This window comes from Apium graveolens, chromosome 4 (assembly GCF_009905375.1).
Source record: "Apium graveolens cultivar Ventura chromosome 4, ASM990537v1, whole genome shotgun sequence".
NCBI lineage: Eukaryota > Viridiplantae > Streptophyta > Magnoliopsida > Apiales > Apiaceae > Apium > Apium graveolens.
The window spans coordinates 89,873,078-89,899,129 of NC_133650.1; the positions used below are offsets into that span (position 1 = coordinate 89,873,078).

The window sequence follows — 26,052 nt, forward strand, 5'->3', positions numbered from 1 at the left end:
GCTGGGGCAACAATCAGAATGCCGTTCAGCAATCATATCAGCAAGCGGTAAATAAACAGTTTAATCCACCTGAATTCTAGCAACCTTAGCAATATGCTCAAAGGCAATCATATCCTCAATAAGGAGGTGCTGCTCCACCTTCTAGTGCTGATTTCAAGGAGCTAAAGTTGTTGTGCAAAAGTCAGGCTGTTTCTATCAAGACCTTGGAGAATCAAATCGGTCAAATAGCCAATGTCATGCTCAATCATCAACCTGGCATACTTCCCAGCGATACTGAAGTGCCAGGCAGGACGGAAGCTAAGGAGCAAGTCAAAGCTATTACCTTAAGGTCTGAAAAAGTTGCTGAAGCTGAAAAAGCAAAAGATGGAGAAGCTGAAGTAGTAGATGAAGAAGAAAAGCAAAAGGAGAGAGAGGGGGAACCAAGGAAGACTACTATTGAACACACTCTGCCTGAGGGTAATACAGGGGAGAAACAGCTCTATCCTCCACCACCTTTTCCTAAGAGATTGCAAAAACAAAAGCTGGATAAGCAGTTTGGTAAGTTTCTGGAGGTATTCATTCGACAAATGCCTTTGCGATTTGGGAGCAAGCATCAATCTGATGTCGTTTTCTATCTTCAAAAAGCTGAATTTGCCTGATCCAAAGCCCACCTACATGTCTCTACAATTGGATGATCATTTTATTACATACCCACGAGGCATCGTGGAGGACGTGTTAGTAAAGGTGGATAAGCTCATCTTTCCTACAGACTTTGTTATTATGGATTTCGAGGAAGATAAGAAGATTCCCATAATCTTGGGAAGACCTTTCTTGGCTACAGGTCGTACCTTGATAGATGTGCAAAGGGTGAACTTACTATGCGGGTGCAAGATCAGGATGTAACATTCAATGTATTCAATGCAATGAAATTCCCTATAGAAGATGAGGAGTGCTTCAAGGTGGATTTGATTGATTCTGCAGTAACTTCAGAACTTGATCATGTGCTAAGGTCTGATGCCTTAAAAAAAGCCTTATTGTGGGAATTTGACAGTGAAGATGAGGAAGGCAATGAGCAACTACAATATCTAAATGCTTCTCCTTGGAAGCGATATCTAGACATACCATTTGAATCTCTTGGTAATACTGATCTCAAGAATGCTGAGGGAAAGCTCAAACCATCTATTGAGGAAGCACCTACTTTGGAGCTTAAACCATTTCCTGAACACTTGAGGTATGCTTTTTTAGATGATGCATCTACTTTGCCTGTTATTATTGCATCTGACCTTTCAGGTAGTGATGAGGACAAGCTCTTGAGGATCTTGAGAGAATTCAAATCGGCCATCAGATGGACTATAACAGATTTAAAAGGGATCAGCCCTTCGTACTGCATGCATAAAATTTTGCTAGAGGAAGGTAGCAAGCCGACTGTTGAGCAACAGTGAAGACTTAATCCTATCATGAAAGAAGTGGTGAAGAAGGAAATTCTAAAGTGGCTGGATGCAGGAATCATATATCCTATTTCTGACAGTTCTTGGGTGAGCCCCGTGCAATGTGTACCTAAGAAAGGAGGTATTGCTGTGGTAGCAAATGAGAAGAACGAGCTCATCCCCACTCGAACAGTCACAGGATGCAGGGTATGCATGGACTAAAGAAAGTTGAATAAAGCCACGAGGAAGGATCACTTCCCTCTTCCATTTATTGATCAGATGCTTGACAGGTTGGCTGGTCATGAGTATTATTGTCTTTTGGATGGCTATTCGGGTTACAATCAGATTTACATTGTACCAGGAGATCAAGAAAAGACTACTTTCACTTGTCCATTTGGCACGTTTACTTTTCGCAGAGTTTTTTTGGCTTATGTGGTGCACCTGCCACTTTTCAGAGATGCATGATGGCTATATTCTCTGATATGATTGGAAATAATGTCGAAGTGTTCATGGACGACTTCTCCATCTTTGGACATTCGTTTGATGAATGTTTGAATAATCTCTGTTCGGTGCTCAAAAGGTGTGTGGAAACTAATTTGGTGCTCAATTGGGAAAAATGTCACTTCATGGTGCAACAAGGCATTATTCTTGGGCATAAGGTCTCTAGCAAGGGCCTTGAGGTGGATAAAGCCAAGGTGGGAGTCAATGAAAATCTTCCGCCACCTATTTTTGTGAAAGGAACCCGTATTTTTCTTGGTCATGCGGGTTTTTATTGGTGTTTCATCAAGGACTTCTCTAAGTTATCTAAGCCGTTGTGCAACTTGCTCGAGAAAGATGTGCCTTTCAAATTTGATGATGAATGCTTGGCAGCATTCGAGACTCTCAAGAAGAGTTTAATAACTGCACCAGTTATTACGTCACCTGATTGGACAAAACCTTTTGAAATGATGTGCGATGCAAGTGATTATGCAGTGGGAGCAGTTCTTGGGCAGCACAAGAATAATATCTTCCATGTGGTCTACTATGCTAGTAAGACGCTAAATGGAGCTCAAATGAACTACACCACTACTGAGAAGAAGCTCTTGGCTATAGTTTTTGGTTTTGAAAAATTTCGATCTTATCTACTAGGGACAAAGGTGATAGTATTCACTGATCACGCTACCATTCGCTATCTGGTCTCAAAGAAGGATTCGAAGCCTAGACTTATTCGTTGGGTGCTCTTGCTACAGGAATTTGAGTTTGAGATCAAGGATCGAAAAGGTACTGAAAATCAAGTAGCTGACCATCTCTCTAGATTGGAGAATCCCGATTCTACTTCACATGATAAGACATTGATCAACGAATCTTTTCCGGATGAGCAGTTGTTCACAGTTTAAGAGGAAGAACCATGGTTCACAGACATTGTGAACTATCTTGTCAGCAATATAATGCTTCCTAATATGAATGCGGCTCAAAAGAAGAAGTTTCTGCATGAGGTGAAGTGGTACATGTAGGATGAACCATATTTGTTTAGATAAGGAGCTGACCAGATCATCAGGAGATGTATCCCATTCTGTGAGACGGAGGGGATATTACGAGACTGTCATTCCACAGGTAATGGTGGACATTATGGTGGTGAAAACACAGTAGCTCGTATTCTTCAAGCATGGTTTTTTGGCCTACGGTGTTTAAGGATGCACATCAGTTCGTTTTAAGGTGTGATCGTTGCCAAAGAGTTGGGAATCTTACTAGAAAGGATGAGATGCCTTTAAATGTGATGCTTGAAGTTGAGGTCTTCGATGTTTGGGGAATCGATTTTATGGGACCATTTATCTCATCCTGCAATAATCAGTACATCTTGTTGGCAGTCGATTATGTCTCGAAATGGGTAAAAGTCAAGGCTCTACCGACGAATGATGCAAGGGCAGTGTTGAGTTTTCTTCATAAGCAGATATTCACAAGGTTTGGAACGCCACGAGTTATCATAAGTGATGAGGGGTCGCATTTCTGTAATCGTAAGTTCACTTCTATGATGCAGCGCTACAATGTGAATCATCGCATCACTACTGCCTATCATCCGTAAACTAATGGTCAAGCTGAAGTGTCTAATAGAGAGATCAAGCGTATTCTAGAGAAAGTTGTTTGTCCGTCAAGGAAAGATTGGTCTTTGAAGCTCGATGAAGCTGTTTGGGCTTATAGAACAACATACAAGACTCCACTTGGGATGTCCCCGTTTCAACTTGTCTATGGTAAGGGATGTCATTTACCTGCGGAGCTTGAGCATAAGGCTTATTGGGCATTGAAGAAGTTGAACCTTGATCTAGATGTAGCTTGGAAGAAGCGAATGCTTCAGTTAAATGAACTTGATGAATTTCGACTTCAAGCGTACGAAAACAACAAAATATACAAGGAAAAAGTGAAAAGGTGGCACAACAGGAAGTTATCTCCTAAGTTATTTGTGCCGGGGCAACAAGTTCTTTTATTCAACTCTCGTCTCCAACTTTTTCCTGGAAAGTTGAAATCAAGGTGGTCTGGACCATTTTTCGTCAAAACTGTATTTCCACATGGAGCGGTGGAGATTTTTGAGAACGATTCGGGCCAAGCATTCAAAATAAATGCTCATAGATTGAAGCACTATTATGGGGATATGGCAAACCGGGAAGTGGTTAGTGCCATTTTATTATCAACTTGATCGAACTACTCTACGTCAAGCTAATGACGTAAATGAAGCGCTTCTTGGGAGGTAACCCAAGATATGAGATCATAGAAACTCTTAGAATTTAGTACTCTATCCAAAAACCCAAAAAAATCATAAAAAAACTGGTTGAAAAAAAAATTCCAGGAACCTTCCAGGCGCCCGCCTGCAGGTTCCAGGCGGCCGCTTGCGGGCAGGCGCCCGCCTGCTGGTTCCAGGCGACCGCCTGCGGCCCAAATTTTTGAAAATTCGGTTTTCAGCTTATATAAAAAAAATAGAAAAAAGAACACAAAAACAATTCCACAACACTACAACCCCATTACCCACGATTTCCTTTTCCAAATCAACCACAAACCTCACTCCTAATCTAATTCTAACCCTAATCTTACCCTATATACACACAACCTCTCCATATACACTCCTATATACTTTCAACTTAAAAACCCTTTCCTACACACAAAACACAACTCTACAACTCTTATTCTCAGTTTCAATGGCCCAAATAGATCTCGAACTGTCGATAGCAGCAGCACCATTTCGACTGCTAATTCTTTAAGGGGTACTGCTACGAGGCCCCGATTGGTGGATAGGGCTGTTGAGGAGGAGTATGCTAGGCTTCTGACTAAGACGATTCTGAATGAGAGGGGATTTTTACCATCGGGGAGGGATGGTGAGTTATTACCGATGATTGTCGAGAAGGGTTGGATTACTTTTTGTGAGTCGCCTGAGGCGGTCCCGATGAGTGTTGTTCGCGAGTTCTATACGAACGCCAAGGCCGACAAGAATGGGTATTCTGTTGTTCGTGGGCTTACTGTTGATTATCATCCCGAGGTGATTCGCCATGTTATTGGGCAGCGACAAAGAAAGCCCCAGGAGGAGAATTGGAATGAGAAGACCCCTAAGGATTTTGACTCAGATTTGATTATTGCTACACTCTTCCATCCAGGCATGGTGTGGAAGTTTAAGACGGGATCCAACTAGTATTATTCTTTCCTGGCTGTTACGATGAACATGTATGCCCATGCATGAAATACCTTTATTTGTACTAATATTTTGCCTTCTTCGCATGCACATGAGGTTACAGTTGAGAGAGCCAGGTTGTTGTGGGGGATTCTGAGTGAGGAGTATTATGTGGACCTTGGTGATTTCATCTACCAAGGGATTTTGAAGTTTTTTGAGGGGGAGGGCGCATAACAACATCCCTTATGCCTCTGTTGTCATGAAGCTGTGCAAGGCAGTTGGAGTCCACTGGCCTTCTTATGAGCAACTGCAGATGCCAACCGCTCCTATTGATTTATCGACGCTGAATGCGATGCAGGAGTGGATGGGTGGAGAGCCCGAGGAGCATGGTTTAGGATATCGTCTTCTAGGAGGACGTCCAGCAGCTGGTGCTACGATGGCTAGGCCCAGTCAGGCTCATGGTGAGGTAGGTTCTTCTAGAGCCCAGGGAGGTGATGGTTCAGGGATGGCTGATGTCCAGTACAGGAGGCTTTCCAGGAGGATGGATGCGATGTATGAGTCGCAGAGTAAGTTTACGCAGGAGCTCACCCTAGCACTTGGGACTGCTTTTAGAGGCCTTGGAGCTGACATCCAGTGACCCGTTTTTGGTGAGGACTCTGCTTATCCGCCTCCTGACACTCCACCCTCTGAGGGTGATGATGATGATGATTTCTCTGAGTAGGTATACCCTGTGTTCCTTTCTATTACCTTCACTGGGGACAATGAAGATTTTAAGTTTGGGGGTGGTAGTTAAGGAACATATTTGTGTGTGTGTCATGTAGTTGCATATTCATGTTAGTTTAGTTCGTATAGTTGCATATTTTTTCCATATAGTTTTTTATTTATTTATTTATTTCATAGTTTTATCATGTCATATAGCTCATGCATATACCATGATCCCTTTTGTGTTGCTTTACCAATTGATATGTGATATTGATGCGAGTGTAGTGATAGCGTTAGAGTGAAGTTGAATCTTGTTAGTTTGACATGCATGCTAGAAACACTTGTATTTTACTAAGTCTTAGAGTTTGCTTAAGGACTAGATTGTTGTCATGGTTTGATGGTTTTTGAGATTAATCTATTGCTTATACTTAGAATGTATTATAGGCTCTTAATGATAAAATGCATGAACATATAAAATTGGAGTAAAAATTAGAATTCATTGCTAGTTGTGGCTAGGCGTCAAATGGCTAGTAGCCGGCTCATATTGTATGCGAGTAGTCTAGGGTTGAGCAAGATGGAGCGAAACGCACTTGCTCAGAAAAAGAAAATAAGAGAAAAAAATAGAAAAAAATGGTTTAATGCATAATTGATCACGAGTGAGCTCTTTGGTATTCTAGTTATTAAGTTCTTAGGGGACTTTATGCCTAGTTACCTAAGACTTTTATAGTCTGGGATCCGCTAACCTAACGCTCGCTAAATGGATGCCATTGCATAAGTCTTTTGTGGACCTCACTCATTGCACAATCAAATAAGCATTTATTTATCGTGTTGAATAAAAGCATGATTCCGTAATATGCTCCAGTGATCTTAAAGTGTTATAAGTCATTTTGTGTCTAGAATATATTCTTCGTATAATCTTGTGATTACTTTGAGGATAATTGAGTTATGATAATTGATCTAGTTTTGAAGCATATCTGTTAAGCATCGCACACACCACATTTCTATTTGTATGTTAGCTTGCGTGATTTGATTATCTTTAGTCGCCTAATTGCATTTGTTGAGATGTCATGTGTTGGTTGGTTTAGTCATTGCGATGGGGATCGCTGAATTTCATATAGTTTGCATTCATGCTTGTTTTTATTTTATTTTTGAGTCTGTGACGCTTGAGGACAAACATCGATTTAAGTTTGGGGGTGTGATAAGTGACATTTTATACCACTTAGAACGTCTTATAATGGCTTGAATTGATATCTTGAAATCAAGTATTTTATGTATTTGATGCATTTTTCTAGTGTTTGTGTATTTCAGGGTATAACTTGCGTAATTAGGGAGATTTCATCATAATAAGCCTAGGGGAGTACTTGGAACCAGTTGGGGGGAGTTGTGCGAAGAAATCAGCAAAATCAGGAGCAAAAAGATGATTTTTCCAGAAGCTGTGCAGGCGTCCGCCTGGGATATGCAGGCGACCGCCTGGAGATGTAGGCGCCCACGTGGGAACTGAGGCGGCCGCCTGGGGTCGTAAATTTAGAATCTGGATTTTCTAATTTGAGTTCTATTGGGCTTCTGACGGTGCTGTTTCTTGTGGACTTCTATATAAGTAATCTTGGGAGACGTTTTACAATAAGAAGTATCAACAATCAAACAAGCAAGGAGCAAGGAGAGAAGATTAAGAAGACCGTTTTAGCACGCCATAACGAAGAAGAGGAAGCATACGTTATCTTTTGATTCTTTTATTCGTTGTAACAGTGGATGCTAGTTTTCTTTACTTTGAACCTTAATACTATTGTGATCTACTCTGGTTTTAATAAGTATTTTTATTTGTTTATATCGTTGTGTTATTATCATGTTTTCATATGAACCCATGGTGACGATGAGTTCTATCATGGGCTAATCGTGATCATGGGGTTGTAGCGGATTTACTATGGATTTCTTTAGTTAATTGTTTAATACCTTGGTATGTGATGATTATATGATATCTAGCATAGGTTGTGCTTATTCGTCTTATGTGCGTCGTGAACATATAAGATAGCCTGTTAATCTCTTGTGAAGCGACTGTGAATCTTGAGATTTAGAACTTGCCATGCTAGCATAGGTTCATGTATTGTATGCATGATTAGTGGGTAACTTTAACCGTTTTACTTGCCCGTTGTTAATCATAATGAATAACTTGCGCTTAAATCGTTATGTTGTCAAATTCTGTAGATATATAGGGTCTCAACATAATTGATGCCTATTCAACTTCTATCTTAATTGTGGATGCTTGGTCGAATGGTATTTGTGCAACGAAAGTTGGCTTTTATCAGTTTCATATTGTTTGATTAATATCATCACCGTTACATGCTAAAGGTAATAACAATAACTATCGAATGAAGTAGTAATGAAGTTACGATCTCATGTGTGTTTAATATTGTTAATTCAAGTGTTAATTTAAGTGTTTAATTCTCGTAGTTAATAGTAATTAATAATTAGTTAATTAATCAACCTTAAGTGTTATTATCTTGACATTGAGAAGTAATCATACATTGGTGAGTAAGTGTTAATTGAACATAATTAGTCAGAGTCTCTGTGTGAACGAATTAGAAATCATTCTATATTACTTGCTAACGCGTATACTTGCGTGAATTATTAGCGCATGCTTTGTGCCTAACAACTATTAACACATAATTCCTTACCTTTAATAGTGAAAGTGATGGTCTTGTCAGTTGAGTTGTACACTGCAGTTGTCCATATTTACTCTACAACCTTACAGTAAATAGTGGAAGACTCTAGCATGGCGTATTTGAGCTTACAGCCTTGCACAAAATCCATCATTTTATGGTAGTCTCCAGACTGTTGAATCCACTTGTTCACTAGAGCTGTGAAATTGTTCTTCTCATAGATAAAGCCAGTTTAAGATATGATTTTGACGATTGGTGCCATTGTTAGAGAGTAAAAATTGCAGAGAGAGAGGGGGTAATTGCTTTTGAGAAAGAAAGAAGTTAGAGCAGATGAATTGAGAATGATAAAAGAAAAGCAATGAAAATGAATTTTGCTTTTATACTTTCTCAAAAAAATAACTGTCAAAAATAACAAAGTAAAATAAAGTGTCCAATAAAAATTGCTCAAAATAGCCGTTTAAAAATAAAGTGTAAAAATCCATCACTTATCCATTATGTTATGCTTACAAACTGTAAGTATACTCGATGGATAATGTTCAGAGAATTAACGGCTAGGATTGAGACAATTCGACGGATGAAGATAAATCAGTTATCCGTCGAGTTATAAAATATTCCAAAAAAATAATTAACTTTATTAACAAATTGTATTCCGACGGATGATCGAACTCAATGGATAATGATCATCCGTCGAGATGTAAATTTTGACTTAGCCAAAATTTCATCCAAGACTGAAAAATCAATTAAATTTCTTGCTGCATTACAACTTGTAAAATATCTGAAAAGATTCAAGAATAATTAAGCATACCTAACTCACTTACCAACCTTGAGAAGGTGGATTCATCCATTGGCTTGGTAAATATGTTTGCAAGCTGTTTTTCACTTGGAACAAAATGCAGTTCCACAGTACCATTCATCACATGTTCCCTTATGAAGGGGTACTTGATGTCTATGTGCTTTGTTCTTGAATGCTGTACCGGATTTTCAGTGATGGCAATTGCCCTTGTGTTATCACAAAAAATAGGAATCCTATTCACTTGTAGACCATAGTCCAACAATTGGTTTTTCATCCATAGAATCTGTGCACAACAACTACCAGCAACAATATATTCAGCTTCAGCTGTAGAAGTAGAAACTGAATTTTGCTTTTTACTGAACCAGGACACAAGCTTGTTTCCTAGAAACTGATAGGTTCATGTTGTACTTTTTCTTTCTATTTTACAACCTGCATAATCTGCATCTGAATAACCAGTTAGATCAAAACCGGAATCTCTAGGGTACCAAATGCCAAGTTTTGGTGTTCCCTTGAGATATCTGAAAATTCTCTTAATAACTACTAAATGAGATTCTCTAGGATCAGCCTGAAATCTAGCACAAAGACAAGTAGCAAACATTATATCTGGCCTACTAGCTGTTAAGTACAGAAGTGAACCAACCATGCCCCTATAACTTGAAATATCGACAGACTTTTCAGTAGTGTTTAATTCAAGCTTAGTTGCAGTGGCCATGGGAGTTTTTGCAGATGTGCAATCCATTAGATCAAACTTCTTTAAAAGAACATGAATGTATTTAGTTTGACTAATGAATATTCCATCACTAACTTGCTTAACTTGTAAACCAAGAAAGTAAGTTCTCCCATCATGCTCATTTCATACTTACTTTGCATCAATTTGGAAAACTTTTTGTAAAGTTTTTCATCTGTAGAGCCAAATATAATATCATCTACATAGATTTGAACAAGTATACTAGAGCCATTAACATTTTTAAAGAATAAAGTTTTATCCACAGTACCTCTTGTGAAGTGATTTTCCAAAAGAAACTTTGATAAAGTATCATACCAGGCTCTAGGTGCTTGCTTCAGTCCATAGAGTGCTTTCAAAAGATAGTAGACATTATTTGGGAAATTTGGGTCTTCAAAACCAGGAGGTTGACTGACATGGACTTCCTCCTCCAAATATACATTTAGAAAAGAACTCTTGACATCCATTTGATAGACCTTGAAATTGGCATGGGCTGCATAGGCTAAGAAGATTCTGATGGCTTCAAGTCTTGCAACAGGAGCAAAGGTTTCATCAAAATCTATTCCTTCTTGTTGACAATAGCCCTTAACAACCAATCTAGCTTTGTTCCTGACTACTATGCCATTTTCATCCATCTTGTTTCTGAATACCCATTTGGTGTCTATTGGATTCTTTCCTTTAGGCTTGGGTACCAACTTCCAAACATTGTTCCTTTCAAATTGGTTTAGCTCTTCCTGCATAGCTAAAATCCAATCAGGATCCAACAGAGCTTCTTCTACCTTCTTTGGTTCTTCCTTAGAAAGGAAGCTGCTGTATAGACATTCATCTTGAGTTGCTTTCCTTGTCTGAACTCTAGAAGATGCATCACCAATAATTAGCTCATAGGAGTGATCTCTTGTTCATTTTAGTGTTGAGGTAGATTAGCTCTAGATGAAGAGGCCTCATTGTTGTCTTGATGAGTGATTGAGTTTTGATTATTAGAGACCCCCCTGAGTTTATGGATCTTTGATTTGAGAAAGGGGAACTTTCTGTGAGTGATCTACTTTGACTTTCAGTTTTTCTCAATTACCCGACGGATGGTGTATTTTGAGTTCCGATGGATGAAGCTGATTGTCTCTCGATGGATGATGCAGATTGTCTCCTGACGGATGAAGCATTTTGTAACTCGATGGATGTTGAGTTATTAGCTTCATTAGTTGTAGATTTTTCTATACTATCCTTAGTTGTAGTTCTTGATCACTTTCATCATCACTGTCATTACTAACCATCTCCACATTGTCAAATTTGAGGCTCTCATGGTAATCTCCATCTTGCAGTCCTTCAATCTTTTTATCATCAAACATAACATGTATTGATTCCATAACAATGTTGGTTCTCAGATTGTAGACTCTGTATACTTTACCAACATCATATCCAACAAAAATTCCTTCATCTGCTTTAACATCAAACTTCCCATTTTGATCAGTTTGATTTCTCAAGATATAACATTTGCAGGCAAAGACATGAAGAAAATTTAGAGTTGGATTCTTATTCTTGAACAATAGGTAGGGTATCATACACTTGGCTTGATTAACCAAAGAAATATTCTGAGTGTAGCATGCAGTATTTACAGCTTCAACCGAGAAGTATGTTGGTAACTTTGATTCTTCAAGTATTATCCTTGCAGCTTCAATAAGTGATCTGTTCTTTCTTTCTACTACTCCATTTTGTTGTGGAGTTCTTGCTGCTGAAAACTCATGCATAATCCCATTCTCTTTACAAAATGCTCTCATAACAGAATTCTTGAACTCGGTTCCATTGTCACTCCTGATTCTTCTAACTTTGAAATCAGGATGATTGTTGACTTGCCTTATGTGATTGATGATGATTTCACTAGCCTCATCTTTAGACTTTAGGAAATATGTCCAAGAGAACTTTGAGAAATCATCTACAATTACTAGGCAAAATCTTTTCCTTGAGATGGACATCACATTGATTGGTCCAAACAAATCCATGTGTAGCAATTGCAGAGGTTCTTCAATTGTTGAATCAAGCTTCTTTCTGAATGATGCTTTGATCTGCTTTCCTTTTTGACAAGCATCACACAATCCATCCTTCGAAAACTCCACTTGAGGAATACCTCTAACCAGTACTTTCTTGACAAGCTCATTCATGGTCTTGAAGTTTGGATGGGACAACTTCTTGTGCCATAACCAACTTTCATCTTGACTTGCTTTACTGAGAAGACAAGTAACAGATTCTGCATTTGATGAGTTAAAGTCAGCTAAGTACACATTTCTTTTTCTCACTCCAGTGAGAACCACTTTGTTGCTCCTTTTGTTTGTCACAACACATGCTTCTGAATTGAAGGTTACTGAATTGCCTTTATCACAAAGCTCTCTGATACTCAACAAATTGTGCTTGAGACCATCCACTAAGGCAACCTCCTCAATGATGACATTGTCTTTTGAAATAAAGCCATATCCCACAGTATAACCCTTTCTGTCATCTCCAAAAGTAATACTTGGGCCAGCTCTCTCCTTGAACTCTGTGAGCATGGTAGAATCTCCAGTCATGTCTTGAACAACCACTATCCAAGTACCACAAATTCTTTCTATTTCACTGCACACATCAAAACCAAATCAAGTTGATTTTGGTACCCAAGTTTCCTTGGGTCCTGCCTTGTTAGCTTTCTTCTTTTGTTTATTAGGTTTTATCTCATTTGACTTGGGGATATCAGATTCATCCTTAGTCATCTGAGTTGGACCTTTGAAACCAGTCATTACAACAGAATTATCATGCATATTTTGATTAACATTAAATGGCATGCTATTTGCAAACATATTATTCCAGTAGGGCATGCTAAATGGCATTTGAGGCATACTAAATACAACATAATAAGGATTAGGTGCAATTGGCATATTAAAAAATTGTGCATTCATATTATGTGCAAACATAACATTCATATGCATAGAAAATATAACACTCATGTTGGGAAAAGAAGGTGGTACAGATGTGGGAGTAGGCATGGCAAGTTTGTAATTAACAGACAAATGATTAGTACTACCACACTTAACAAAGATTTTTCTTGGAGCATACTTATCAGGTGTGCAGTTGTTATGTTTGTTAATTCTTACTTTCCCATTTCTATTGTTTTTCATTTTAGCTTCTGTTTTAACCTCAATCTTTTCTAATATGTCATTCAATTGCTTGATGGACAGATGACCAACATTCATTTTCTTCTCCTTCTTCACTTGACTTATTTCTCATGAAATAAAGTTTTTGGAAACTGATCCATATTTTTCATTTAACTTGGCAAGTTTGGCTTTACTCACAGGTTTGCTCACAGCCGATGGATGAGGATTTATGTCACTCGACGAATAATCCTTTTGATTATCCGACGGATGACTCTCATCATCCGTCGAGTCTACATCTGTTAGCAATCCTTCAACCAAATTGGATTCCAGTTTCTCTTTACTCTTTTTCCAGGCTGCATCATAGAAGGACCCAATTCCGTGAACTTTGGTGATTTGAGCATGGACATCTCTAGACGATTTCTATGCCTTAATCACCTCCTGTTCTCATTCAAGCTGCTTCTTCAAAATCTCTTCTTTCTTCAAGGACTCAGTTAATTCATCCTTAGCAATCTTACATTCTATTCTCAATTTTTCAAATTCAATAAACTGAGACTCTAGCATATTATTCCTCTCACTTAAAAACAAATTGTTTTCTTTGATATTCACATTTTCCTTAGTGAGGTACTTAAGTGTAACACGCAAATGATATAATTCTGTAGAGATGTCATTTATTGCATCATTACACTCAGCTTTAGATAAATGTGCAAGGTTAGTGGTGATTACCTGATTACTTGAAGAACTTGTCTCTGTTTCATCAGACTTGGCCATTAGGGCTAGATTGATATAGCTGACATCTTCATCCTCATCCAGACCATCTGCTGCCCAGTCATTTTCTTGTGTAATAAAAGCCCTTTCCTTTTGTTTGAGCAACTCAAAATACTTCTATTTATAATCCACAAGCTCAAACTTCTTCTTGCTAGGATCTGACTTTCTACACTCACTGACAAAGTGCCCTGCCAAGCCACATTGGAAACACTTGAATTTTGATTTATCCACCATGTTTCTATTTGGCTTAGCTGCTCCAAAGTTCTTCTTGAACTTGAGCTTGGCAAATCTTCTGGAAAGAAATGCAAGATATTCATCAATATCATCCATATCATCTTGGCTCAAAGAATCTTCTTTTTCTGCTACTAGCCCCTTGCCCTTATTTTCACAGACCTTTGAAGTAGACTCAACAGTTTCTATCTTCATCTCCTTCTCTTTCTCTAACTCAGCAACCAGTGCAATGGACCCTCCTTTCTTCCTCCCTTTCTCCATTCTTTCATCTTGCTCTATTTCAAGCTCATAAGTCTTTAGAATGCCATACAATCTCTCTAGTGTAAACTCCTTATATTCTTGTGAATTTCTCAAGGAGACTGTCATTGGTTTCCATTCTTTTGGAAGGGATCTCAGGAATTTGAGGTTAGAATCTTTGGTTTGGTAGACTCTTCCATGCAGCTTCAGAGCATTTAGTAGCTTTTAAAATTTACTAAAGATATTAGTGAGAGTTTCACCTTCTTCATAGTGGAAATGCTCATATTGCTGAATTAGTAACTGCATCTTGTTTTCTCTAACTTGTTCAGTGCCATCACAGATTATTTGAATGGTATCCCAAACTTCCTTGGATGTCTTGCAGTTAATGATGTTATCAAACATGTCACCATCAACTCCATTGAACAAAATATTCATGGCCTTCTTGTCTTTCCTGACTTGTTCAATATCAGGATCTGACTATTCATGCCTTGGCTTGGGAACTGATGGCTCATTTCCAGTTGCAACTCTCATTGGTACATGAGGACCTCTCTCTATGCAATCCACATAGGCCTCATCTTGAGAAAGTAAATGAAGATGCATCTTTACCTTCCGGTGATGGTAATTATCTTTGTCCAGAAAAGGAATCTTGACTCCAACATCCTTCTTGTTCATCTTGCTGTTTGTTGTGATCTTTAAACTCTTTGTGCTTCAAGAGCTTGCGTTGATACCAATTGTTATTCCCTAACAATGCAACAAGAATTACAGAAGGGGGGGGGGGTTGAATGTAATTCTAGTAAACTTTTTCTTGAACTATAAATGTTCTAACTCAAACTATATATATAAGTGTTTTGATTTGCAAGGCGTGGAATCACAAGTTAAATAAATCAAAAATACAAAGTAATAAAAACACAAGTCTTTAAAACTTTCTGATGAATTTGAAAGTATCCACCATATATATATATATATATATATATATATATATATATATATATATATATATATATATATATATATATATATATATATATATATATATATATATATATATATATATCGAATTAAGAACTCTGTGAAGAACAAATTGTCTCACAGCTGCTTTACAAGTGAACAAACAAACTACAGAGAAATTCATAACAGTTACAGCTTTTTCTATTTCTCTTCTAAAAGTGTTTGCTTAGTTATTTGTTCTACTAGATACACTTGGTTTATATACCACCAAGTTTACATGGAAATAAGACATGATAATAAAACAAAAGTATCAAGTCAAACTCCATGCTGCTTCACTACTCTATTCCAACATCTCTGAAAATCTTCTTAATCTTGCATGGAAATGGTAATGCTCCTTTGTTCTTCATTTCCTGTTAAACAGGCTGCCACATTCCTTTTGCAAACACCCAACGCATGTGACTGTGTTATCACTGTTAACAGATGTTTGAATTGATCATCTGTCAGGTACATGCTTGTCATCCATCAGGTTGCCTTATTGATCATCCGTCGGGTAGCTTTGTTGATCATCCGTCGGGTAGCTATTTGACACTTGACTTCATTTCACTTATGCAGAATTACAAGACATCTTATATTTACAATTAATCAACCTATTCTGCATATCTAATTAAAGTCAACATGACTTATATGCTACTATAGAATCTATATAAGGATGTTTGCAGAAATGTGCTACATGACTTATTGTTACATAAGTTACTCACCCGATGGATATCAATTAGTCATCCGTCGGGACTATAATTAATCATCCGTCGGGTGCTACATTTTTCACTAAGTTAAATCTACTAAGGTGTTTTGTCAATGTAATCATCAAGTTCACAACATATTCCTAACATCAACTTTAAGTTCTTGAATTCTTTTAAGATTAGTAAAGTTGAAGATGACGTCTGCAATCTCGCAATGATAACCTTATAGTTGAATAACTTTAGATGCCTGGGATAGAATGATTTGTTTAGAAGAGTCAAAACATTTATTTTTAGAGGTATAAGCTTCTACTCCGAAGTGTTGAATGGCGTAGGTCTGATGATTCAACCAACAGTCCCACGAAATGTGCCAACACCGCGGAACATACCCACCCGTGCATACGTTGCCCCTAAACAAAATTGAAAAAAAATGTCTAAGTAATATATTTGGTAAGTCATGAATATGTTTAGTGATAAATAGAAATAGATAAAAGATTACATATTTGTCCACAAAGATAAGGTTGACACCCTCGAGCAAACCGTCGCGCGGATTATAGTCGTTCCATTTCCTGGAAACTTTTAGGATTACTGGAAATTCAATTGTGGGGCTCTCCTCAAGATCTTCTAGACTGGTATCTTCAATGAAGGACATGGTTTCGTAAGTGGAGAAAATAGTGAAAGGATTGGGAGTAGTTCAAAGGTAATTAATCAGTATGTGTCAGTTGAAGGATGGATGACCACATAGTTGAAAAGTCGTGCTTTCACTTTTTCATAGACTAATACTTGACGTTATAGATAATGGCACGTGAAATGGCAGACGACGTTAATATAATAAATTAGTGGAAATATATCAGTATGATATTTGAAAATACGAATAATCACTACTAATGAAGTACTAATAATTTTTCGACAATATTAGTTGTTTAATAAAATACATTTCTTAGAAAGAAAGTGAATTTTAAAGAAATATCCAACGGTGTGATCCAAATTATCTTTTATAAATTTATAATACATAAATATTATATTAAACCCTTTATTTTAGATTTTATATTTAACCATTATCAACTATTTATATTAGATTATATTTAATATTTAATTTAAAAACAAAATTTTTAATATACTTTAAAAAAATTTAAAACTGATAAACTATTATTTTATTAATACATTCTTTCATTAATTAAGATATTACGCATTATTATCATTCATTAAATAATCATAAATAATTTTTAAAAATAATAAACTTATATATACTATTAAAAAAACTATTATTTTATATTTGCGCTAAGTTGAGATCAGTAAATAGTGGTTATCCAAATTTGGATAAGAACTATCACCGATCCAAATTTGGATCTCTATTTGTATCACTGTTGTAGGAGAATTTGGGATAATCTGCCTAAAATTTGAATCTTTGGATCACTGTTGGAGATGCTCTTCGTTCTAAATTTCGTCTTCGCAAAATATTTTACTTCACCAAAAATTTGAACTTCGTGTATCTCAATTTATTAAATACAATCCACTCTTTATTATATGAATAAAACTAATAGTACCTACAACCTGTTCTACTACATCTCAATAATAGTCTCTGGAACCGATAAGATCTTTTAAATAATTGAACTTAAAAAACAACAACTCGGTACTTCAGTCATTTGTCCGAGGCTTATATGTTGTTATGCAGATTTGGGATAGAATTCACATCTCACAATAAATTTTCTTATCTGTTCTTCAAATTAAATGATACAGTTCCCTTCCTCTTTATATTCACTCACACTTTCATTGAGAATTTTAAATTTTCCTTTTTGGCTAGTCATATGATTACTGGCGTCATTGTCCAGACTTGTGAATCTCTTCACTGATTTGATGCTTTTAATTTCGGGACCATTATTTCTTCATTCAATATGATTATACTAGTTTCATCGTTCCTACACCCAGTAAACAAAAATGCAGGCTCTTCTTTGTCTGTCTTGGACATGTTCACCTCCTTTTGTACATCTCTCACATCTCTACGTGGCTTACGATATTTGTACACAAAATACCCATAGGTCTGACAACTAAATCACCTCAACTTACTCATATCTCGACCACCTCGATTTCCATCTCTTCCAAGAATATTTGCACTGCCTATTGATCCCTCCTTGTTGGTCCACTTTAACCACTTCTCTCGAGTCATTAACAATTGTCCCTCACCACATTATTTCTTTTTACAGACCTCTGTTGTCAATAGAAGTTATCCCTGCATCGATTCAGTAGATCCACGAAGCCTTTCTTCATAAGCCTTAAGTGAACCAATAACCTCTTGTACCGATATCTCCTCCAAATTCCCAAATTGTTCTATGGAAGAAGAAATTTGTAAGAATTTTGAGGGAATGGGTCTGAGCAGTTGTTTCACCACATAAGCTTCCTCAATTTTCTCTCCCAATATTCTAATATTGGTAACAAAGTTGTTTAACTTCATGTAAACGTCATCCAACTGGTCTGTTTCTCTCATCTTCAAATATTCAAACTCACCCTTTAGTGTCTGCGTATGTGCCGCTTTGACCTTATCTGCACATAAGGTCACTATCTTAATAGCGTCCCAAGCTTTAGCTCGCTCACTAAGATATTCTGGGAATTTGAAGTTGGTGAGAAAATTTGGATAGATTGCAGCCATCATTTTCTCAACAGAGTTAGATTGCTCAACATTACAGAATTGAGGAGGAATCTGAACTTCAAACTCGGTACATGAAGGACCTTCATCCTTAGAAATGTAATTTTGACCTTCACCAATATCTAGTAACCATCGGGCAAATATACTCAATACTTCATTACGTTCATCAGAATTACCTTTGCTAAGACGCATGTTGTGCTTCAAAATAAAGACTTTACATGCAGCCCATAATCTAGACCTGGTAATGTTGGCAGAGACAATATCAGCACGATCTCCGTAGGGTATGACAGGGAGAATTTGTCGAAAATCCCCACCAAGCACCACAGTAATTCCACCAAATGGTATATGATAATGTTTTGGGTAAACAACCTTCATCAAATCCCTTAAAGATCTGTCTAAACATTCAAATGCATGACAATGTTGCATTTGTGCTTCATCCCATATAATTAGACTTATACGTTTCAGAAGTTCAGCTGTCTCCGAATTATGACCAATGCCACATAAAAAATAATCATCAATGATAATTGGTATCTTAAATCTTGAATGCGCGGTCCTTCCTCCTGGAAGTAAAGTTGCTATTATTCCTGATGAGGCTACTGGAAACACTATTTTTCCTTCAGCTTTAAGTTTACAAATAAAAGTTCTCCAAAGATATGTTTTACCGCACCCACCACTGTCGTAAACAAAGAAAAACCACCTTCATTTTTTCCAACAGCATCAAGGACATGATTATGTACTTCCATTTGTTCTTCATTAAGTTTACAATACAAATCTTTGTATTGAGCTTCCATATCTGTCCTGTCATAACCGGTTTCCTCCATTATCAACCTATTCCTACCTTGTTCTATGTACATTGATGGAGGCTGAGGAATTTGAGGGTAGTTTTTTAGAGTCTTGCCCACTGATTTAAGCAAATAATCAATTTCTGCAAAAAAAGATGTAAGATTTACTCATATAACAAATTATACATCTATTTCTTAATTTACAAACACATAAAGAGTATGTCAATAAATTTTATAAATGAAAAAAAGGAACCTACAAGGGCAAATAAGTTAATATGTTCCTCTGTTAGATTGAGATCAGGCTTCCCAGATTTTAAACGTCTTTGAAACAAAATGTCATCACTCATAGAACGACAATGAGTACTCCACAATGAGTTCAAGTCACTTACTTGGCAATTACAATAATATGAACAAATAATTCCCGAATCTGAGGTGCAAATCCATATTTCGAACATTCAGCAATTACTTCATGCCATTCATTGTCATTATCAAGAAATCCATGTTCTTTGCATGCATCTGTAAATGAAGGATACAGAACACCGTTCACTGTTATTAATGACTCAAATGATGTAGGATCGCAGATCTTAGAAAGTAACAAATGTGAGATCCATATTTCACCAGTACTATGAAGTGTATAAACCAATCTACCAATGACCAAACCTCTTTTCCTAACAGTCCAAGTCATTTGCGCATCATTCCAAACATAATGCCTTGGAATCTCATCATATGTGAACTCTCGGGCATTCTCATTTCTCCAATTTAACAGAAAAAAATCTTCAAGTTTACTATTTTTAAACTGAGCTCTAGAAGCAACCTTCTCCAATGACTCATTAGCTCGAAATGTACAATTCTTTTGCCCAGGCAAGTGAAATGATAGTCGCGAAATAACTATTGATCGATGATGTATGTCAAAGCCAAAAATATGGTAGGCAGCTTCACATCCATAAATATAATGACCATCAAAAAGTGCTTGAATTTAATCAACGGTACCATCGTTTTGAACGTTCTTCTTCTACCCTTTACCTTTAATTTCTACTATAGCCCTGTCATGCCCTTTGAGGCAATACTTGAACAAATATTTTAAGCTCCGAGCATGACAACATACTTCAATATTAATATGACATTGATATTTAATCAACAACTCTTGATTGTAAGGGATCACCCACTGATTATCTAAATCAGTTTTCCTTGCTTTTATAGTATGCCTTGTTTTTCTACGCATGTAAAGGGGAAAACTGGATTCATCAAACATTGTGCGGGGACAATATTTATATAAAAAAATATTAGACATTAGGCATAAATTTTTTTAGAAAACAATCTCTTAGTAGAAATGTACTTCTTTAGAAAGTGTCGGTTACACTTATAGTCTTTCATACACGGGGAATTCGGAAACTCGACTCCACAGGGACCATGAATCATAAAAGCTTTCACGGCTACATAACCAACAGGGTCGAGTAAATGATCAGGAATCTCAGCGGATACGTACTTGTCAACGCTGGACTTCAAATTAATCTTTGAGGCAACATCCAACCAAATAAGTATGCGCACGTGTGGTAAACCCTTTTTTTTTGAAATTCAACTACATACATTAATGCAATAAAAATTGTAGCTTTCTGCATCATTATATGAACATTTTTAAAATTTATATAATCTGGTATTAATAAAATAAATTCATAAATTTTGGGTGGAGTTGAAATGTTACCTCCAATGCATTTTCCAAAAAATGATTTTTTCTTTATGTCATCCAACAATTGATTCAGTTTTAATCGAAAAACTCGAGTAATAATATCCGGGTTGTTCTGAGGAGTGCCACCAGGTATTAGCTTCATCATCTGCTGAATTTCGTCCCACATGGAGTTACATGTCATTGTAAGAAATCAGTTAGGGTGACTGACATGACGGCAAACGGCAAGGGCGTCTTGAAAATTTTGCTGCATGTAACGTTTGGAACCAACAAAACCAGCTGGAAGAATAAACTTTTACCAATTTTAGGAGAATCCCCATCACCTGTTTGTAAGTAATCACAAATGTGGTGGTACAATTCATTCCTAAGTATTGTCTGGTGAGTTTTAAACCACCATAGACGCGACTGCTCAATAATCGAGAATGAATCCACAACATACTGTTGAAGCAATCTACCTGATAAGCGAGGAGTCATGTCTGCATAACATTATAAAAATAATAAGTGTATTTGATTTATAAACCTACCATGCACACTATATGAAATGCACCAGAACAAATATTGGTACCTTCGTTGTGTCGAACTTGAAACTTGTAGCTGTAAAAATCTTTCATCATGCAGTACTCCCGCTTCTTCTCTTCATCATCTTCCTCTCTGTTATATTTAATATCTTTGTGATAGCCATCTTGTGATATCCCGAATTTTCAGCTATTATTATTTTTATTCCTTGAATATGTTTGTGATTTTTTGATTTAAAAGGAATAAAATTATGGATATTTTATTCCCGTTTGACGTGTTCGTTTAAATGATAGTGTGCTAATTGGTAGTTGGTCTCAATTCCTATTATTATTGTGAAAGTATTTAATTACTTTTATAATTTAAAATTTTATTTGAAAGCCGACTGTTTTATCGATATCGGTAAAAATGAGTGTATTTTTCAGTCTTGGGGATCGAGTGTATATTTTACTCGCCTTAATATTTTATTCGTGTCTGAAATATTATTTGGTATTTTAACCATGTTCACCCGAGTAATAGGCGAGGTTTAAAAATATTTAAAAATAATATTTTACAGCTATTTTGTTACGTGTTAAATGAATTATTATGTGTTTAATAATATTTAGAATGTGTTTGACCATGATTTAATATGCAGTGAATTTGTATGTGGTCCTGTAAGGACCAGAGTATTTTTCGGATACTCATTACGTGTTTAAAATGCATTTGTATGAAATTACTCACAATCTAGACGCGTGTTAAAGTGTGTTTTTATCGAGGTACTTGTTTTATCTTGCTTTGCGGGCGTTTGCATATATTATATACATTTTCGGGGTTTATTATTAATTTAGAAAATATTTCGGTTTTATAAAAATTATCGGTCCAGACCCCTATCGGGACGTCAAATCGCACAAAAATTGTATTTTCATTTTTATAAAATCGTGGCACTTTCAAATATATTATATTTTAATATTTTTGGAATATTCGTAATTTTTGGGGAATTTTGGTACAAATTTTATATTTATTTGATTAAATATTATTCCCCGCTATTTATTAATTTTGGGCTAATTTTATTTATGTTATATTGAAATTTAGTTAAAAGAAAAAAAAACAAAAACAAAAAACAAAAAAACGTGTCAGACCCCAGACCCCCACATGGCAAACCATCCCCTTTTATTTGTTTACCTGCGTTAACAAATCCCCCTTCCTTTTGTTCATTTCTTTCCCCCATTTACTCCCTCTCTGTCTCTCCTCTCTCTCCTTGTTTTATATATTTTTAATTTTCAAAAAATCATATCCTATAAACCGTCCATCCAAATTTCAATTGTTATATATATAAATGACCAACGCTTTGATACCTACGCAAAAGTTATATATATTACAAGATTTTGAGCAGATAATTTGCGTAGCATTTTTCCGTGTTAATTTATTTTCGGGGCATAGAAAAGGAGTTTGACGGCGTTGATTACTCTACATGGCATTTCAGTGTGTATATATTTATGTCTATGAATTTCGGATTTTTCTGGAGATATTTTCCGGACATCAGATATTCACTTCAGGGTGATCATAATTTATTTTGGGTAATAATTTCGAAATTCCGCCTTCGTACTTGTGTATATTATAGCATGTTAGTGTTTATATATTTATTTCATAAATTTCAGAAGTTGTTGTAGAAATCGCTTTTGGCAGTGTTTTTCATTTCTGGCGTGTTTATACGTGCAAATGTAAATTATTGTGTGTTTTAAATTTAATGATTTTATTAGAATACAGTTGTATTGTGTTGTTTGGGATTGATTTTGAGGGGTTCTGACCCCGGGAATAGTCCGTTTTACAAAGACGTTATTTCGAATTTTTTTGTAAAATATTTATTTTAATTTCAAATTATTATCTTCTATTATTTTTGAAAATAATAATTTGATTTATTTATTTATAATTCGTTTTGATTAATTATTTCTTAATTTAATTAATTGATTAATTCATATAATCGATTAATTTTATTTATAAATAGTTGAATGAAGTGTAATTATTTATAATTGAGCCGAATAATATTTTAAAATTATTTTGAGCTTTTAATATTATTTTGGTATTGAATATTCAATTAATATTATCATTAATTGAATTAATCTTATTTTATTCATAATAAATAGACCGTTGATTCGTTTAATACGAAACGAACGTGTCTAGACTCAGAAAAATATTATGCTTCTATTTAAAATACTTTCGAGACATGAATCCTTTTATTTCGAAAGGCCGCTTATTTTGCAAGTCAGTTCTGAGTCACGTATTTATCGAAATATCGTATTTTGACTCAGTTTCAGTTTTAAACCTACCTAGTCGAATGTTTTGACGAACCAAGTCATGTATAATATGAATTATATGATATGTGTATTATATGTTTGCTGCAAGTCAAGGAAGATTTTTTTATGTGTTTACAACAAGTCAAGGCTGATTCTTACTATATATTTGATTGTTGATTGAGATTGGAAATAGGTGGATAATCCAATAAATAGAGGAAATGCTGCCGAATTTTAGGTAGATTTCCTATCTATTGATTGGATATAAATGAGTTTATTATATAAATAAATTGTCAATTTACATATCATTGAAACATGTCTACGTGCGTATATGGGTCAAGAGTCTTGTGTCTGATTGTTTTCTTTATTTGCGGGTTATCGTTTGGGTGGAAGATAGAGTTTTGACACACAGTTCATCAAGTAATTATCATGTAGACAATTAAGAATCTATCTTTTTAATTATAGATGCAAGTTGTTCAAAACGATCAAGACGAGACTTTATGATCCAGGGTAAAGTTGAACAGTAATGCATATTGGGCTTCTAGCAATCGTGGGAGCAATATATCAGTGAATTATTGAAATAGAAGACATCAATGTCATGAGATGTCAGAAAGAGCCAACTGTGTTATTGCGAGTGTGCTTAACTGATAAAAACCAAAGGCAAGTATTCCTATACTATTCTAATTCCATAATAGTTTAATGTTTTACTTATCAAACTGTTTAGATTTTTAAATGTTTACATACTCGAAAATTTAGAGCATTTTATAAAGATTTTGGGAGACATTCCATGCATATAATCATTGGATTATTGAAATCATGTTATTCTAGCAATTGTGCTTCTAGAATATAATTCATTTTCAGATAGATAGTGAATAACTATTCTATCAAGATTTACTCTATATAGTGGATTTTGATTATATATTTAGCGAATAACTAATCATTCTAGTTATTTCGCCATCAGTTGTTGAGATTATTCCAGACCATGAGAAATGGGGAGTAGATTATGAAAGGATATCGATTAATTCGATTCCTTTATGACAGAAAATTATTTTGATTGGAAGATGCGTAAGTGGCCCGGGCGGACGATCCAGCATTAGGGCTTTGTGTTAACTGAAATATGTTAACATAATTTTGTCCTTTGGCCATAATATGTCTTTTTATTAAAGTACATATCGGTTGTGGCCGGTATGTAGCTTTTTTTTGAGTACTCGTGTTTGGGATCTGACTTCTACAAATTATGATCCAGCTCTATCACAGTGGCTGATCAACATGTGATAAGGCATCCGCCAGAATATTGTGATTCCCAATCTAAAACTTATCGCTTACTGTTTTATAAGCTTACTATTTTATAAGCTTAATGTTAGCTTCAGTTATTATTCAGATATCATTGATTATCTGTTGTTCTTTCTTTATCAGCATAATACTATTGCTGATAATCATGCATAAATGATTTATCTCGTGCTTCTGTTTTGAATAAAAGGTGAAAATGCAGTTTTGATTCAGTTTCTGGTTGATATTGATATTTAGTTTGTTGCTAAATATCAAAGGTGGTATTAATATAGATGATTGATGTTGATTTTAGTATGGGATGTTGTGAGCATCAAAGTTCATATTGATATCTAATTTGATATGACATCAAAATGAGTATTAATATCAAGAGTTCGGTTGTGAATGGGTTTATGATTCAGTCCATAATCACTATTTCATGTGATTGTTGTTTACGATATTTCTGTAAACACTATTTTACGAGTTTTATTCTCGTCGAGATTTAAAGTATTGTTAAAGTATTTTCGCTCAAAAATATCAAAATGGTTTTGAATACATTCAAGGAACCAATTTTGGGATTCCTTAACAAATTTTCTTATTCAGCAATTATAATTTTAAATGTTTTGCTCTAGTGTAGATGTCGGTTTTTATATCAGAAGACCATATATATGTTATACTGAACTTGCTGAGCATTTCTTTCGCTCATACTTGCCTGTTTTTAAATTTAACCTTCCAGTGAGGATTAACTGAAGCTGTTTAGCTGCGTAATTCAAAAAAGGCTAAGAAGGATGCAAATACGAAGATGGTTGGTCCAGGGTTTACCGAACTAGTGTAAGTTCTGTTATGTAAAGCTTTTTGTGTATATATATTATAGCTATATTATCATGTATTTGGGCCTTGCACATTTCTTTTTGAAGTTATAGTAGCGGTTTAGTTTTGAGAT

The 26,052-nt window shown here is 35.7% G+C and overlaps 2 protein-coding genes across 2 annotated transcripts; both read right to left on the bottom strand.

The window, feature by feature from the left end:
* Positions 1–18,174: 18,174 nt before the first annotated feature.
* On the bottom strand, positions 18,175–19,020 carry LOC141718724 (uncharacterized). Its single transcript, XM_074521108.1, has one exon. The coding sequence runs from the start codon at positions 19,018–19,020 to the stop codon at positions 18,175–18,177; it is 846 nt and encodes a 281-aa protein (XP_074377209.1).
* Positions 19,021–19,199: 179 nt separating this feature from the next.
* On the bottom strand, positions 19,200–22,780 carry LOC141718726 (uncharacterized). Its single transcript, XM_074521109.1, has 6 exons — positions 22,735–22,780; positions 21,272–21,339; positions 20,753–20,936; positions 19,766–20,309; positions 19,630–19,697; positions 19,200–19,519 (listed from the first exon to the last, which is right to left on the bottom strand). Exons 1-6 carry the CDS (start codon positions 22,778–22,780, stop codon positions 19,200–19,202), a joined length of 1,230 nt encoding a protein of 409 aa, XP_074377210.1.
* Between the last annotated feature and the right edge of the window lie 3,272 nt (positions 22,781–26,052).

Bases quoted from the DNA above. Each gene is read 5' to 3' on its own strand.
- LOC141718724 (XM_074521108.1), bottom strand. From the start codon at position 19,020: ATGCAACATTGTCATGCATTTGAATGTTTAGACAGATCTTTAAGGGAT.
- LOC141718726 (XM_074521109.1), bottom strand. From the start codon at position 22,780: ATGGGGGAAAGAAATGAACAAAAGGAAGGGGGATTTGTTAACGCAG. The intron at 21,340-22,734 runs GTAAACAAATAA...TTATTCTTCCAG, and splicing joins AGGGGGATTTGTTAACGCAG to CTGGTTTTGTTGGTTCCAAA. The intron at 20,310-20,752 runs GTATGAAAGACT...ATGGATGTGAAG, and splicing joins CGAGTTTCCGAATTCCCCGT to CTGCCTACCATATTTTTGGC.